We start from the raw sequence: 14,414 nt of genomic DNA on the forward strand, positions 1-14,414 counted from the left end.
CGGAGCAAAAAGCCTAGACAACTCCTTAAGGTGGGACTTAACCACTGGGTTGGCCGCCAAAAACACATCCTCAGGGGAATTCTTGTACGCACCAATGGCCGAGAAATCTGTTTGGCAAGTATCCACCTGAACTCCAGAGCAAGCCAGCTGTGCTGAAAAGGATAATACGTCATCCAGAGGACAGGTGACAGGGTCCAGACCTTTGTCACAAGCCCAATGGCAGAACCTAGTCCATTTGCTCTTGCACTGGGACCGAGTTGAGGGCCTCCTGAATTATGTCACAGTTGTCATCCGAAATTTGAGCATACTGAAGTCTCAGCTGATCAGGAACCAGGCCGCTAGGGTCAGTTTGGCTGAGTCTGGCTGTTCCACTGCCCCACCCTGCTGGGTCAGTAAACCCGTGCTGGGGATCGGAAGATGGTCGCGACGCCAGGAGCATAACTACAGCAGATCTGAAAACCAGGGTCTCCAAGGCCAGTGGGGGGCAACCAGGATGAGGCTGAAGCCCACAGAGACCCGACACTTGCAGAGGGTCCCACTGGAGCAGAGAGGTGGGTGGGAACGTATAACGCCTGCGGCTGTGCCAAAAGATATGGAAGGCGACTCCCAGTGACCCCCCGACCTGCCCATGAGGCAAACTGGAGGCACTTGGCATTCAGGGGAGATGTGAATAAATCTATGTCAGCAAACCCCACCCACCCCCAACGCTGGAACAGGGTCAACAAGGAATTGTTGTGCAACTCCCAACCATAGTTGTGGAACCCCAAGTGACTCTGCTGATCCACTTCTGCATTGCTATCCCCCGGCAGGTGGACTGCCGAAATCCAAATACCCTCCATCAGGGACCATTCCCAGATCGAAAACGCCTTCATGCAGAGGAGAGGGGGAGAGGAATGGATGCCACCCTGCTTGTTCAGATAACATTTTGTAGTAGAATTGTCCGTCCTGACCAGAACCGACTTCTCCCTGATGAGGGGCAAAAATGCCTCGAAGGACAGGCCCACTGCTCCGAGCAGATTGATATGCAGGAGGGCTTCAGTCCTGGACCAAGCGCCATGAATCACATAGCCCTCCAACCCAAAAGAGAGGAGTCTGTTGTCACCACCAGTGTAGGCTCCTGTCGGGTGAAGGGGGCCCTCACTGAAACATTGCCATCCATCAGCCACCAGCAAAGATCGGGCAGAAGGAGAGGCAGTATATGGATCCTGTCCAACTGAGACCCCGTCTCCTGATCCCAATTGACTGCCAGGTGGAGCTGGAGACGCCTCTTCTTGATGCGGCGTGCCGTACAGTGAGCACGCAGCAAGCCATCAGGCCCAGAATGGGCTGGAACCACCATGCTGAGGTGTTCGTGTTGGCCAGAAAGTGCCCCACCGCCTTGCGGAGGAACAGATGCCTCTTGGGTATAAGAAACTCCAGCTCAACGGTAGTGTTCCAACACACCCCTAGGAAGTCCAGTTCCTTAAACTGTGATTTCCTCCAGTTGAAAAAATCCGAGCTGATGAAGGATATCCACCAGTCTCTGGCAGGTGTGCACCACCGCTTCGGGTGACCCCGCCCTCACCAGTCAGTCGTCCATGTAAGGGTATAGATGATGGCCCTCTGAGCGGAGAATGCCCTCCACTGCGTTCATGAACTTCATGAAGACACGAGTGGCCGAGTTGAGACCGAAGGGCAGCACCTTGCACTGAAAGTGGTATGACAATCATGAACCGCAGAAACCTTTGATGCAGTTAATATATAGGTACATACAGGTACGCATCCTTGAGGCCCAGGGAGCACATCCAGTCCCCTGCCCACAGACTTGGCTATGTGTGTCCGAGTAATCATCTTGAAGCGTTCCAGCGGTAAAGACAGATTCAGAAATGACAGGTCCAGGACTACCCTCAGTCCAGCCCGTTTATTCTTGGGTACCGTAAAAATCCTGGAATAGTAACCGAAATCCCTGTCTACAAGAGGAAGCGGTTCTATCGCCTGCATCTCCAAGAGTGAAAGGACCTCCCATAAAAGAGCTGGGGAGCCTATCTGATGAAGAGGAGAGGATGGCAGAGAGGAAGAGGAAGACTGAAGCCTGTGGAGACTACAGAGAGCAGGCCTCCAGATAAGGTGCGTACCCGGCCTTTTTACGCATGAACATCTTGTAAATACGACAGCTTTATTATTTCCCTATGTACATTTACACACAGGTTTAGAGCAGAGGGCAGTGCAAAGGTCAGGTTACTTGACAGAAACCAGAAGGCTTCTTTTGATTATTTTCTACATGGATGTAATTGCAAGCCATGGATAAATGCCTCTGAAACAGAATGTATTTCTCTGAAGCCTTTAAAAAAAGAAACTGCACACTGTGATAAAAGGAGTGATAAAAAACGGTGTCTGCTGTGTTGCTGCTCATGGAGCAAACAGAAGCACTGTGCATATTCATTTTCCTAGCATTATAGAATTGTAAAATTAATAAGATGGAAAACTAAGTTGCAATTGAGAATTAATATTTTGAACAAATTATGCTTTTTTTCCAGTGAAAGGAAACCACTATTGCACAGTTGTATTTTTCAGAGTTCCTGAGCTGTGTGCATAATCATGAGGAAGCAGATCATGTTTACACTTATAATTTAATGCACACTCCAATTATAAAAACAGTGTGTAAAATGATGAATATGCACGGTATAGTTTACATCCATTCAACCTTGCAGTCAATGGGGTACATTACTATAAATGGTAAATGGGAGCAGAGTCTTTGTTCAAGGGTGAGTGATTGTCATTACACCAATCACATGTGTTCTAGCCTCTCAAATCTTCAAGACTACAATTAAAACATCCAAAACCTGACTCTCCAGGAAGTGCAAGCGCTATACAAAAACAAACAAATGAAAGTTACATTTGTAATTGAAATGGAAACTCAGCCAAACTGGTCCCTTTGATAATCCAGATAGGTATTTAACTTTATGTAGCGCTTCATGCATAGTTCGTCCAACATCTAGGCACTGTGATTATTATACCTCAGTCGATATTCAGTTAACCGACCTCTGAAGGATGTTAGCCAATAGGATAGCTCAGACGGTTGAGCACTCGTTGCTGCGATCTGTGTGTGATCTGAAGGTTGCAGGTTCGAATTCCGGCAAGGACATCTCAGCCTTTCATCCTTTCAAGGTCAATAAAGGAGTACAGACTTCAGTTTGGTGATAATTGTGATAAATATGTTCTATGTACATTGCTTTGCCAAAAGCACTATATAAATAACCATTTTACCAAGAGATTAGATATAGAATTTAGCATGGAGTCCTTGCCTCTCTGCACGTTTGTATCATAACATTGGCATACAATTAGGTAGTATTGGCTTCAGGAAATTAGGACTTTCATTAAACATCAAAAGACAATTCTGCTATCGAACCTCAAAACACACAATACAATTCATGCTTGCTTTACTATGTAATTGGTTAGCTGTTTGTGTTCTCAACATTTAAATATATACCGGAGAGATCAAATGGCCAGACTTATAAAAATGATGAAAGGTGTATTGTGTCACAATGTAGAAAGCTGCCGCATAGTAATGACTTCCATATAGGTTTTATACACGTCGGTTGGATGTCGCATACATTTTACTCTCTTGCAAAGGAGAAAGGTCATTTTTACTCTCTTAAAATCACATTTACTCTCAAAGTTTAAAAATATGGAGTAAAATACTCCCACCTCAAAATCTTATCTGGAGCACTGACAGAGAGGATCCACAGGTTGCTGGAGATACGCCTCAAGGTGTCCTGAAACAGAGGCAAATGGCCCCCCACAGGCGAACTGTGTTCCCCGACCTTGATGTCCCTGCTTCTTGGTGTCAGAGGCAGAGGAGGTTAGCAGAAAACCTGTGCAACGTCCTTTGCGGCTTCCTCCTGTTGTCACTGGGCGACCCGTCAGGCATCCGTGTACCACTGTCTGTGAACCCCTTGAAGCTGGAGAAAGTACAGGGTTTGAACTCGATCCTACCCTGGGACAGAGGGAAGAATTTCTGACCTGGTTTTATCAGGATAATCAAGGACTTGGTAGCATGAGTGGAAGTTTTCATCTATCGACTAATGAAAAAGGTCCAAGCCCTCAAAGGACAGATCCGGATCCGCTCATGCGCGTGGGATGAAAACTTTGTGGCTTGCATCCACGCGGTCCTTCTCATCTCGACCCCAAGGCAAAGCACTCTGCTGGCTGTGTCGATGAGGGAAACCGAAGACTTCAAGATGTCCTGCACAATGGCTCGAGCATCTGCCAGATCAGCCTTGAAGGACGCTTGCTTGTCCGAAGGGAGGTCGGGTAAAATTCCCTGAGCTCCCCCCCACAGCTTCTTGTTAGCCGCTGCCAAGAGGGCGTCCGCATTGGCTTGCCACAGGTGCACTCTGAGATGAAGTAACAACGCTTTCCCAAGGACTTTCTCCTCCTTGGAGAGGCAACTGGAGGTGGCAACCATAGAAGAAGACTGTAATGCATTTAAAAATGTAATGTCTGGGAAGACCGCTAGGGGACACGGGGAAGATGGCTGCATACGCGCGCAGCTCCCGTTTCCTCCAGCAATATAGTGATGAGATTGTGCATTTACACCCGGAGAATAAACATACATTGGCGTATGGAAGTAAGCAGCAGCGCATGGAAAGCGAAATATACCAGCTGAAAGAGGGAAAGGGAGCCACAAGAAACATAGTGGCGGGAGGGAAGGAGAAGCCTTCAGGCAGATGAAGAGGAGACTCAGCCCATGTCCCGAAATGGACAGCGCTGCGTACTAGTGCAGCATGTCACCCGAGGAGCGCAGTGGGATAAGTGGCGGTGAGGAGAGGAGCTGAAGCCCCCCCCCCCCCAACGAAGAACAGAGGGAGCACAGACGAGGCCTCTGGACACCGAAACGCAGAAAGGGAGCAGGATGAGAGTCCTGGGTAATTGAGCCACTGAGAGGTGCACCGAGGGGAGACCCGGAAGGCGTGGAGGCCCGAAGGAGGAGGATGACCGGAGACATGACCACGAACCAGGCGGGAGGTCAGACAAGTAGCAGAGGTGAAAGTGGCTCCAGCCTGCGAGAGCAGGCCCCCTGGAGGAGTGCGGGGAGTCAGCAAAGTGGAGAAGACCTGCCCAAGAGGGGCCAGCTGGGCAGGGGAGAACCGTCAAGCGAGGCCCGGGGTGCTCCCGGCTCCCCAGACATCGAGCCACCCCTCCTCCAGCTAGCAACAGAGGAGCGGGCAACACGGAGGAGCTGGGCAGTGGCAGTGAGGCATGGAAGTACCTTGGATCCCAGGCAGTGATTAAATATATCCCAAGAGCCGCACAGCAGACTGAGGTGGGGCCCAGGCTCCACCAAGGACAAAACCGCGTACCGATGGAAAGGAGGGTGCACACGGCTTAAGACACCACCCCCACTGAGGCCTAAGGAGAAAGAGCAGTAAGGGAACAGGTGAGCTCTGAAGTGCAAAGCGGCAGACAACAGAGCAGCGGGGCAAGAAGGGAATAAAGCAAGAAGAAATAACAGCGCACCAGAGTGCTCAGGAAGGTGAGAAAAGAGCACTGGAGAGAAAACGAGTGGCGGGTACCCCCCATCGGCACCACCTGGCCCTGAGGTGAGCATGTACCCATATAACCAACAACAGAAGTCCAGAGAAGCCCAGAGAAGCAGTGGCAGGGTGCTGTGAACAGTGGAACCCTAAGGGCCAGCCGGAAAAGGGCCTAAACCCTAACCGGACGTCTCTGAGTAGGGAAGTCCAGAACGAGCAGAGGTATGCCCAGTGCTGAGAGCTACCTCACAGTTGTTGCAACCACATTAGAGGGAAAGGGGCCCGGCTGAAGAGGACACAAGCGGAGGATAAGGGACACAATACGTGACTGCCACACAATCAAGCCAGAGTGCAGACGTGGAGCCACAAGGAGGGACGGGAAGCGAACAGAGCATAACACCACTGGGACAGTGACAAACAGTGGAACTATCGAGGGGTGAAGAGGGAAATAATGGTGGTGCAGAGTGGAAGAGCACAGGGCAGGGGTCACGTGGGAAGAACAGGAGGAGCACAAGTCCACGGCAGAAGCAGGGCAAACGGGGAAGGAAGGAAGAGGTCCGGAAAAGAGAAATGGGGGAAGAACTAGAAGAGAGCAAGGACGACTACTGGAACAGCAGCGAGACGAGGATGGACGGTACAACGCTGCAACCAGGGAAACCAGGAGAGGCAACAAGGCAGGCACTGAAGATTAAAATGATGACCGAGATGGACATGTCCCTATTTTCTACGAAGGAGGACTCCGGAAATACACTGGAAATTAAGGCCCTCACGGGAGATATACAGGGCTCGCTGACCAATCTAACTAGCAGGATGACAACAGTAGAGAGCAAAGTGGAGGGCCTAAAGCACAACCAACTGAATGCAGTCACAGTCGAAACGAGGTTTGATGCCAGACTGACGGAGCTGGAACTTCGAGAAGAAGTGATGTTGAAAATGGATGATTTGGAAAACAGAGAAAGACGGAACAACTTAAGGATACTAGGCTTGAAGGAGACAGCGAGAGAAACCCAGAGGCAAGTGGAGGAAAAGGTGCAGGCTCTAGTGCACCACTTATTCTAAACCAAAGGGGGCAAACATGTCCAACTTGAAAGGGCACACAGAGGAGGTAAACCATACGTGAGTGGTCCCCGCTCCATAGTAGCAAAGTTTCTGAGATACAAGGACAAACCAGAGGTACTGAACAGGGTATAGCAATGACGGGAAATGGATTTTGAAGGCTCTAAGGTGACGATTTATCAGGACCTATCCAACCTAACACTCTTTAGGCGTAGAGACTGTAGGCCCCTCACCAAGTGCCTGCAAGAGAAGGGCATCAAATACAGGTGGGGATACCCGTTCTTTCTCGCTGCAATTTGAGGTACAAGCAGTGGATTACCGCATAACCTCAGCGGAAGAGGCAGAGCAAGCCCTATGTCACCTCACAGCAGACACTGAGAAGGAATTGAGGGGCCCCGAAGGGCCGAGTACGAGCAGGAAAAGACCAGGCTCAGCATCAGGCCCACACAGGAAGAGGAGAGGACAAACGGGCAGAAAATGCATGCGGCTGAATGGACCATCACCACACAAGAAACCCAAAATGCCAGAGCAGCTGCAGGGGAATAACTCCAGAGAAAAGACAGTGTGAAGGCTGCAGTGAGAATTCCAATACCGGGTGGAAAGTACAGATATGAAGATGGATTGCTGGAGGGAGGTAAATGTCTCCGCTCCAAGCTGGTCCTCTGTGGGAGAGAGGGTGTCTCAACGACTCTTAATGAACTTAAGTTAAAGTTACAAACAGTTACAAAGTTGTTAGGGCGGTTTTGTTACTGGTATGGCCCCGGGGAAAAGGACATCTGCCACGAGTAAGTAACCCCCAAGACAAGGGAGATGAGGAAAGGGGAGAGTCACAAGCCAGGCGAACAAGGAACAGGCGGGGAAGGTGGTGCATTCGCGATGGGGAAAGGTGAAGCCAATAGGAGTCTGGTTGTGGGAACGCTAAATGTAAAGGGTCTAAACTCCCCAACAAAGAGGGCTCTGGTCGCAAGAGAATTTCGCAAAAGCCTCCCTAGAAGTGCTTTTTCTGCAGGGAACGCGCTTAATACAAGGGGAAGAGCGAGCACTAAGAAGGGTAGGGATAGGACAAGTCCACTGGGCATCAGGGAGCTTCAAGAGGGGCGGGGTCGGAATTGTATTACACAAACAATGTGTTGGAAGGAAGGAAGAAAGGCTGCTGATACTGCAAGGTATCATTGAAGGGGCGAGAGTGCCACTGGCAGCGATATATGCGCCCAATATAGGGGCAAGCACAATTTTTACACAGTGCGCTCAATGCGATACAGGAGTTGGAGGCTGACTTGTACATCATTGGGGGGGGACTTTAACTTCTGGGCGAATGAAACCTGTGACAGAAGGGCGGAGAGGACGGATTGGGGTACTTAGGGTGGGCAATGGAGACACCTGGCCTAATAGATGTGTGGAGAAGCCAGCACCCGCAGGAGGAGGGATACACCTTTTTCTCAGCCCCGCACAAAACACACTATGATTGATTACTTGCTTCTAAACAGACAACAGGGGACAACGATGTTGGGCTGCGAAATCAGGCCCGTGGGATGGACTGACCATGATATGGCGCTAATGACCTTAGATATAAAAGGTCTGCACAGGCCAGATAGTAGGTGGCGCTGTAATGAATCGCTCTGGAGGGACCCCTTCTTTGCAGACCAACTGGCCAAGGCAATAACTAAATACTTTGAGTTAAACTACACCGGGCAACCTGGAGAGGGCTGCTGATCAGAGAGGGAGCGAGGCGTAAGAGGGAACGAAATCTGCGGGAGGAGAGGTTGAGTAAAAAGATAGTGGAGGGGAAGGAAAGGATGCATGCTACAGAGGGGAACACAGACGAGATGAAGGAGGAGCTGCTCACAAAAAGAGCAGAGTTGACAGCACTGGGGATGGGAAAGACCATGTGGAAATTGAGGTATCTCAAACAGAAATATTATGAAAAAGGGGACAAGGCAGACGCACTACTAATCGCGAGGCTCTGGGCGCAGAGAGCAGAAAGATGAGTGTCCAATCTGGGGGACCCTGAAGGGGGCAGTCGGATTGCACCAAGAGATATAGCAGAAGGTTTCGCCCAGTATTAGGAGAAGCTCTATAAATCTGAAGCCCCCAGCGGAGAAGCCACAGTGGGAGAATACCTAAGGGAAGTGGACATGATTAAGCTCACAGGCCCAGACGGGGAAGACTTCGAGAGCCCAATAACACCCGAAAAGATACAGGAGGTGATATCGTGCCTCCCGAATGGAAAGGCACCAGGAGAGGACAGTTCTACTATTGGGTTTTACAAGAGATACGCTGGGGTTCTGTCACAACATATGGTGAAGCTATATAACCATATCCTAGAAACGGGAGAAGCTCCAGCCACGTTTAATAGGGCATTATTATCTGTAATCCAAAAGGAAGGAAGGGACCAAGCCCAATGTTCATCATACCGCCCCATTTCGCTCCTGAACGTAGATGAGAAAATATTTACACAGATCTTAGCGACACGCTTTGAAGAGAAACTGCCCTGAATAGTCCACCCATATAAGATGGGGTTTATAGCAGGTAGGCAGGACCCGGATGCAATTCACAAGACCTTGGACCTTATGGAACACATTGGGGGGACTCTGAGGACAATGCGCTACTGAGCTTGGACACAGAAAAAGCCTTCGACAGAGTCCAATTTTTTTTTTATTTGCAGTGCTACGAAAGATAGGGGTGGGAGAAAGAATGTGTAGAGCTATCAGGGCAATTTATTCGGGACCCACGTCGAGGGTCGAGGGTGGTTGTAAATGGGACAAAGTCCAGGGAATGGTTGTAAATGGGACAAAGTCCAGGGAATTTGGTCTCAGTAGGGGTACCAGGCAGGGGTTCCCCCCGTCACTCCTCCCCTTTGCCCTGACGATGGAACCACTGGGGAAGAAGATAGTAGGCATAATCAGATAAGAGGTATTAGGGTGGTGGATGATGGCCACAAAATAAGCATGTACGCGGATGACATATTGTCATATCTCTCAGAGGTAAGGGGACAGTCCCGAGGGTGCTCTGGATATTGGAAGACTATGGAAGTGTATCGGGTTTTAAGGTAAAAGTGAATAAGTCAATGCTCCTCCCCTTGAAAGGGGTGACCAAGGAGCAAAGTGAAGAATGGGGAGGGCTAGGGAATACCTGTGGAGGAGGACAGTATAAAGTACATGGTGGTGAGGATAACCAAGGAACTAGACAATCTATATGAGAATAACTCCCTCCCCTTCCCACTATTGCACCAGCTCTATTTCGTGGTTAGGACGCCTGAATGTGTTAAAGATGGTGCTTCTCCCCAAGGTGTTATATTTATATCAGACATTGCCGATATGGTTGCTGGATGTACATTTTGTGCAATTAAAAAGGAGGATAGTGCGGTTTCTGTGGCAAGGGACGAAACAAAGAGTAATCTATAGAGTATTAGTACAGCTCAAGGAAAAGGGAGGAGTGGGTTTGCCCAATAAGCGCACTTACTACAGGGCAGCTCAATTCAGAGCCATGGTCCCTCACCTGCGGGTGGATAAACAGAAGCAATGGGTGGGCATCGAAAATTACTTATTTAGACATGTCACACTGGGGGAGTGGCTCTGGGCACCGCAGGAAGCAGCTCCGAGAAGGGTAAAGATGCATACGATTGTGGGCCCGCTTTGCAGTTTGTGGAGGGTCAAAAGGGAAATGGCTGGGTCATAACGTGACCCTCACCTCTCAGTCGCATATGGGCCCCCCCATCCCAGACCACGAGAGATTACAAGATTGGTTTGACACAGGGTTGTAGAGAGTGGAGCAAGTCCTGAAGAAGGATGTGTTCATAGACTTGGAGAGCTCGAAGAGATTCTGGGTGGAGATAAAATCTCTGTATTAAAATACCTGCAGCTTAAAGGAGTGTTGATGTCATCAGATGGCTGGAAGGAAGAGTTCCAGAGGGAATTGACAAGTACGGATAGGATACTGAACACGGAAAAGGGGATGGGTGGACTAATATCTAAACTGTACCAAGTGCTACTATAGGCACAGGGCAGGGGCGGGGAGATTGAAGTATTTAAGAAGAGATGGGAAAGGGACATGGGAATCGAAATGGAAATATACCAGTGGCGAAGGTTATGCATGAATGCACTCCGCACCTCAGTGGCCTGTCAATATAAGCTGCACGGGCTCAAACTCCTCTATAGGTGGTAATGGGATCCAGCAAGATTGTCAAAGATGTATCCGGGAGCTGACCCCCAACGTTCGAGGAAATGTGGGCAAATGGCAGACTACTGCCACATGTGGTGGACGTGCGAGAAGGTACAGAAATACTGGAAAGAGATCCTGGGATGAAACACTTTTATCGCGCCTTGAAACACTTGTGTATATGTGCGTTAAAAATGCCATATCATATCATAAGGTGCCTAGACGGGGTAGACAGGCATCTGGACCCCCTTCTCGTATTGTTTGGGGTGAAGCTAGTGGAGGGGGACTGGGTCAAACTCCTGCATGTGCCACACTATTTGCTGTTAGCTGCCAGGGTTTGCCTGGCAGGGGGATGGAAGAGAGGAAATTCCAAGCGAAAGACAATGGGCCTCAAAAGTTCTGGACATGTGCAGAATGGAACAGCTGACCAGACAAATGCATGACCTGACCCCGTCAAGGGAGATGGAGTGGGCAGCCTTCCTTCAGAAGTACGACCCAGAGAGGCTGCATTTAGATGCTGGAAACGGGAGCCCAGAGCCTATGGAGGACCCTGTCGGGGGGAGTATGAACAAATGCATGAAGCAAGGACAGAGAGGGAAATGAAGGGGAGAGGCAAATTGAGCTGGAGATAGGGGGAAGGGGACAGGGACAATGGCAGTGGACCTCAACTCAGGCCCCAGAGATCTGTTTTAGAAGCTATCAGTGAACGCGGAAGAAAGACTCAAACTCAAAAGTGGGACAAACGATGGAAGGAACCTGGCAAAAGCAGGCTCCAACAGCCATTGTGGCCACCCTAGTGCCAAGTTAGAATGGAGGGGGAGGTGGGTTAGGGTAGAAGTAGGGGGGGAGGTTGTGGCAGAATTTTAAAAATGTGCTTTTTGGGAGTGGGAAAATTTAAAAATGTGTATGGTGAATATCGTGAATATACAAATGAGAACATGTACTGTTTTACTTCTATCTGTGCCAATTCACTAATAAAGCTTACTTGGAAAAAAAAATGTAGTCTGACTCAAATACGGAGTCTTTGTGAAATGCATTCTGGGTGCAGCAGTGGACATTTTACTCCAAGCCACAGTGAAACCTAAGTTCTGAACACTTTCTGCATTTTTGGAAACACTGGAAAAATATCTTGTTTTTGCCTAGGCCAGTTTTGCCTTGGTGAAGGATTATTTTGAGTTACTGTTTTGAATTCTGCAAAGAGCTGAAAGCAGTTCCTTCGGCTCCCATAAGAAACAGGGGGTGTTTACTTGTCAGGGCACTCCACGGCATACACCGGCCAGGTATCTGAAATGCTATTAGCAGTTGACCTCCCTGGAAAATCACTGTCCTGCATTAGATTGGGGGACACTGAATGAGGTTGGCAGAGAGGGACACAATCATTTCTGCTGGGCTGAGAGAAGGTAGACGTAATTTGTCTGGTGCGTTCCCACTGTGCGGGGGTTTCTCTTTGCCAACCTGGGTTTGTGAAACTGTCCAGTGAAGTTGATGGCAGGGATGAAGTGGGGCGCATATTTGCCAACAGTGATATACACCTTTCTATAATTTTTCTTTGTATTCTGCAACATTTATTTAAGCACCAGTTCTATGAACTAATTGAAAGAGTGAATGAGTTCTTGCGTTCCAAAAAGCACACAGACTTCCTGGTTTGCGTACTGCGGAAAAAGGAACACGTTTTTTACCTCTAAATGTTGAGGTCTGGCATGGATTCACATGCTCCTGAATATTCCTGGTCATCAGGCCAGGAATCCTCGAAAAAAAAAAAAGAAAAAAAAAAACACGCAAAAAAAGTTTCACTTTCAATTACAAACTGTCTTTTCTCCTATAAACCAATCACTGAGCTATGGGCCATACTGCCCCCAGCCAATGACTGCCCTCTTCCTAAGCCCCTCTTCTGGCAGCCATCTTCAGATTTGGTAGCACGAAAAGTGGCAGTATGACCAAGAAGAGCCGCAAGAGGGACGGTTCGCATGTGAATCCATGCCAGATCCATGCTGGAGAACAAAAGTTACATGTAAGTAACTTGTTCCTTCTCCAGCATTGGGTCTGGCATAGATGTATATGCTCATGAATAAAGAATACATAGCAGTACAACAATACACAACCACGGGAGGTGGCAAGGATCAACAGAAGCAATTACTCTAACCTCCGGAACAGACACCTTCAAGCGAACAGGTTGCATAGCACTGCTTCGTCAACCCTGGAATCCCTGTCGACGCAGTAGAATTTCGTGAAGATGTGCCTGGACTTCCACGTAGCAGCCCTGCAGATGTCCAGCAGGGGCAGACCAGACCGGAACGCTGTTGCAGCAATCGCTATGTGGAATGGGTGCTCGGACGGCCAGGCAGTGGTTGGTTTGCAAACCGGTGACAGTGAGTGATACAGCCAGAGAGCCACCTGGAGATAGAAGCCTTGAACAAGGCCTTCCCATGGTTCACAGGACCAAAGTTCACAAAAAGTTGAGACGTCTTCCAGAACCTCTTTGTGCATGCCACGTAGAACTTCAGAGTACGCGCCACATCCAGCAAGTACAAAGTCCTTTCGACCAGCAATGAAGGTGCTGGAAAAAACACAGGCAACACCAAATGTCAGTTGAGGAGGAATTCCGACAGAACCTTTGGCATGAAGGAGGGGTGGGTCCGCAGCACCACCCTTGTATCGTGCCTATTCAGATCAGCCCGCTTGCAGGACAGGGCCTGGGTCTCACCTACTCGCCTGGCAGAGGTGAGGGCCACGAGTAAAGCCATTTTCTACGAGAGGTTCTTGAGAGGGGCCTGATGCATAGGCTCGAAAGGAGCCACCATGAGCCTCGTTAGCACCACGTTGAGTTCCCACGCCGGCCCAGAAGCCTTCACTCGCAGGAACAATCTGAACAGTCCTTTGAGGAACTCCTGGACTAGACGGTGGGACCAAAGAGAAGTCTGTCCAGGAGAACTGGTGTAGCGAGAGCTAGCTGCCAGATGCACCTTGATGGAAGCATGTGCCAGCCCCGCCTTGGCCAAGGACAAGTATGGAAGAACCTGTGGAACCATGACCCTCAGAGGGTTGATCTTCTGCGTCCAGCACCATGTCGCGAAACGTTTCCACTTGTGCCCGTAGCACTTAGGAGTCAATGACGGACTGGCCCTGGCAAGGACCTCCCTGCAGTTAGCCGGCAGCTCGTACCCTCCAAACTCTAAGGCTGCTGGAGCCAAGCCTTCAGGTTCAGTAATCCTGGGTCGTGCATTGCGCCTCCTTCCCTGGTGAGCAGATCTGCGACCACTGGTAGCTGGCTGCAGGTAACGTTGACAGGCTGAGAAGGTCCGGGTACCAAATCTGTCTCGGCCACCCCGGGGGGACAAGGACCATCCTGCACCAGCACTGTGAGTTGTTTCAGGACATCAATGTCCTGGAACTGCGAGCGGTGTTCTGGGCCCTCAAGTCGTTCATTCAATCTCTCAAGGGTAAGGTGGTGAGGGTCTACACGATCAATACCGCCACAATGTTCTACATCCCGTCAAAGCTCCCACTCATGGCAAGAGCGTAGTTCCCTGCTGAGGGAGTTGGCAATGGTGTTCTCGACTCCCACCAGGTGAAAAGGTATGAGGAACATCCCCTGGGTGATGGCTCAGTGCCCCAAGTACTGGACCTCTCGGATAGCGCTGGGGATCTGGTGACCCTCTGCTTCCTGATGTAGAGCATTGTGGC

The 14,414-nt window shown here is 49.7% G+C and overlaps 1 protein-coding gene across 2 annotated transcripts in view; it reads right to left on the minus strand.

Annotated features, from left to right (window-relative positions):
* AP3M1 (adaptor related protein complex 3 subunit mu 1) overlaps window positions 1–14,414 on the minus strand; it is a 213,408-nt gene that overhangs the window by 11,637 nt on the left and 187,357 nt on the right. Inside the window, exon 9 of one of the 2 annotated variants that reach the window (XM_069610962.1) lies at window positions 3,021–3,139. The exons of the other annotated variant lie outside the window; for it this stretch is intronic. Coding sequence (XP_069467063.1) covers window positions 3,135–3,139 — 5 coding nt within the window. The 3' untranslated portion in view covers window positions 3,021–3,134. Of the gene's footprint in view, window positions 1–3,020; window positions 3,140–14,414 lie in introns of those variants that run through there. 2 annotated transcript variants of the gene reach the window in all.

Source organism: Ambystoma mexicanum, chromosome 8 (assembly GCF_040938575.1).
Source record: "Ambystoma mexicanum isolate Mex_15411 chromosome 8, UKY_AmexF1_1, whole genome shotgun sequence".
Taxonomy (NCBI): domain Eukaryota; kingdom Metazoa; phylum Chordata; class Amphibia; order Caudata; family Ambystomatidae; genus Ambystoma; species Ambystoma mexicanum.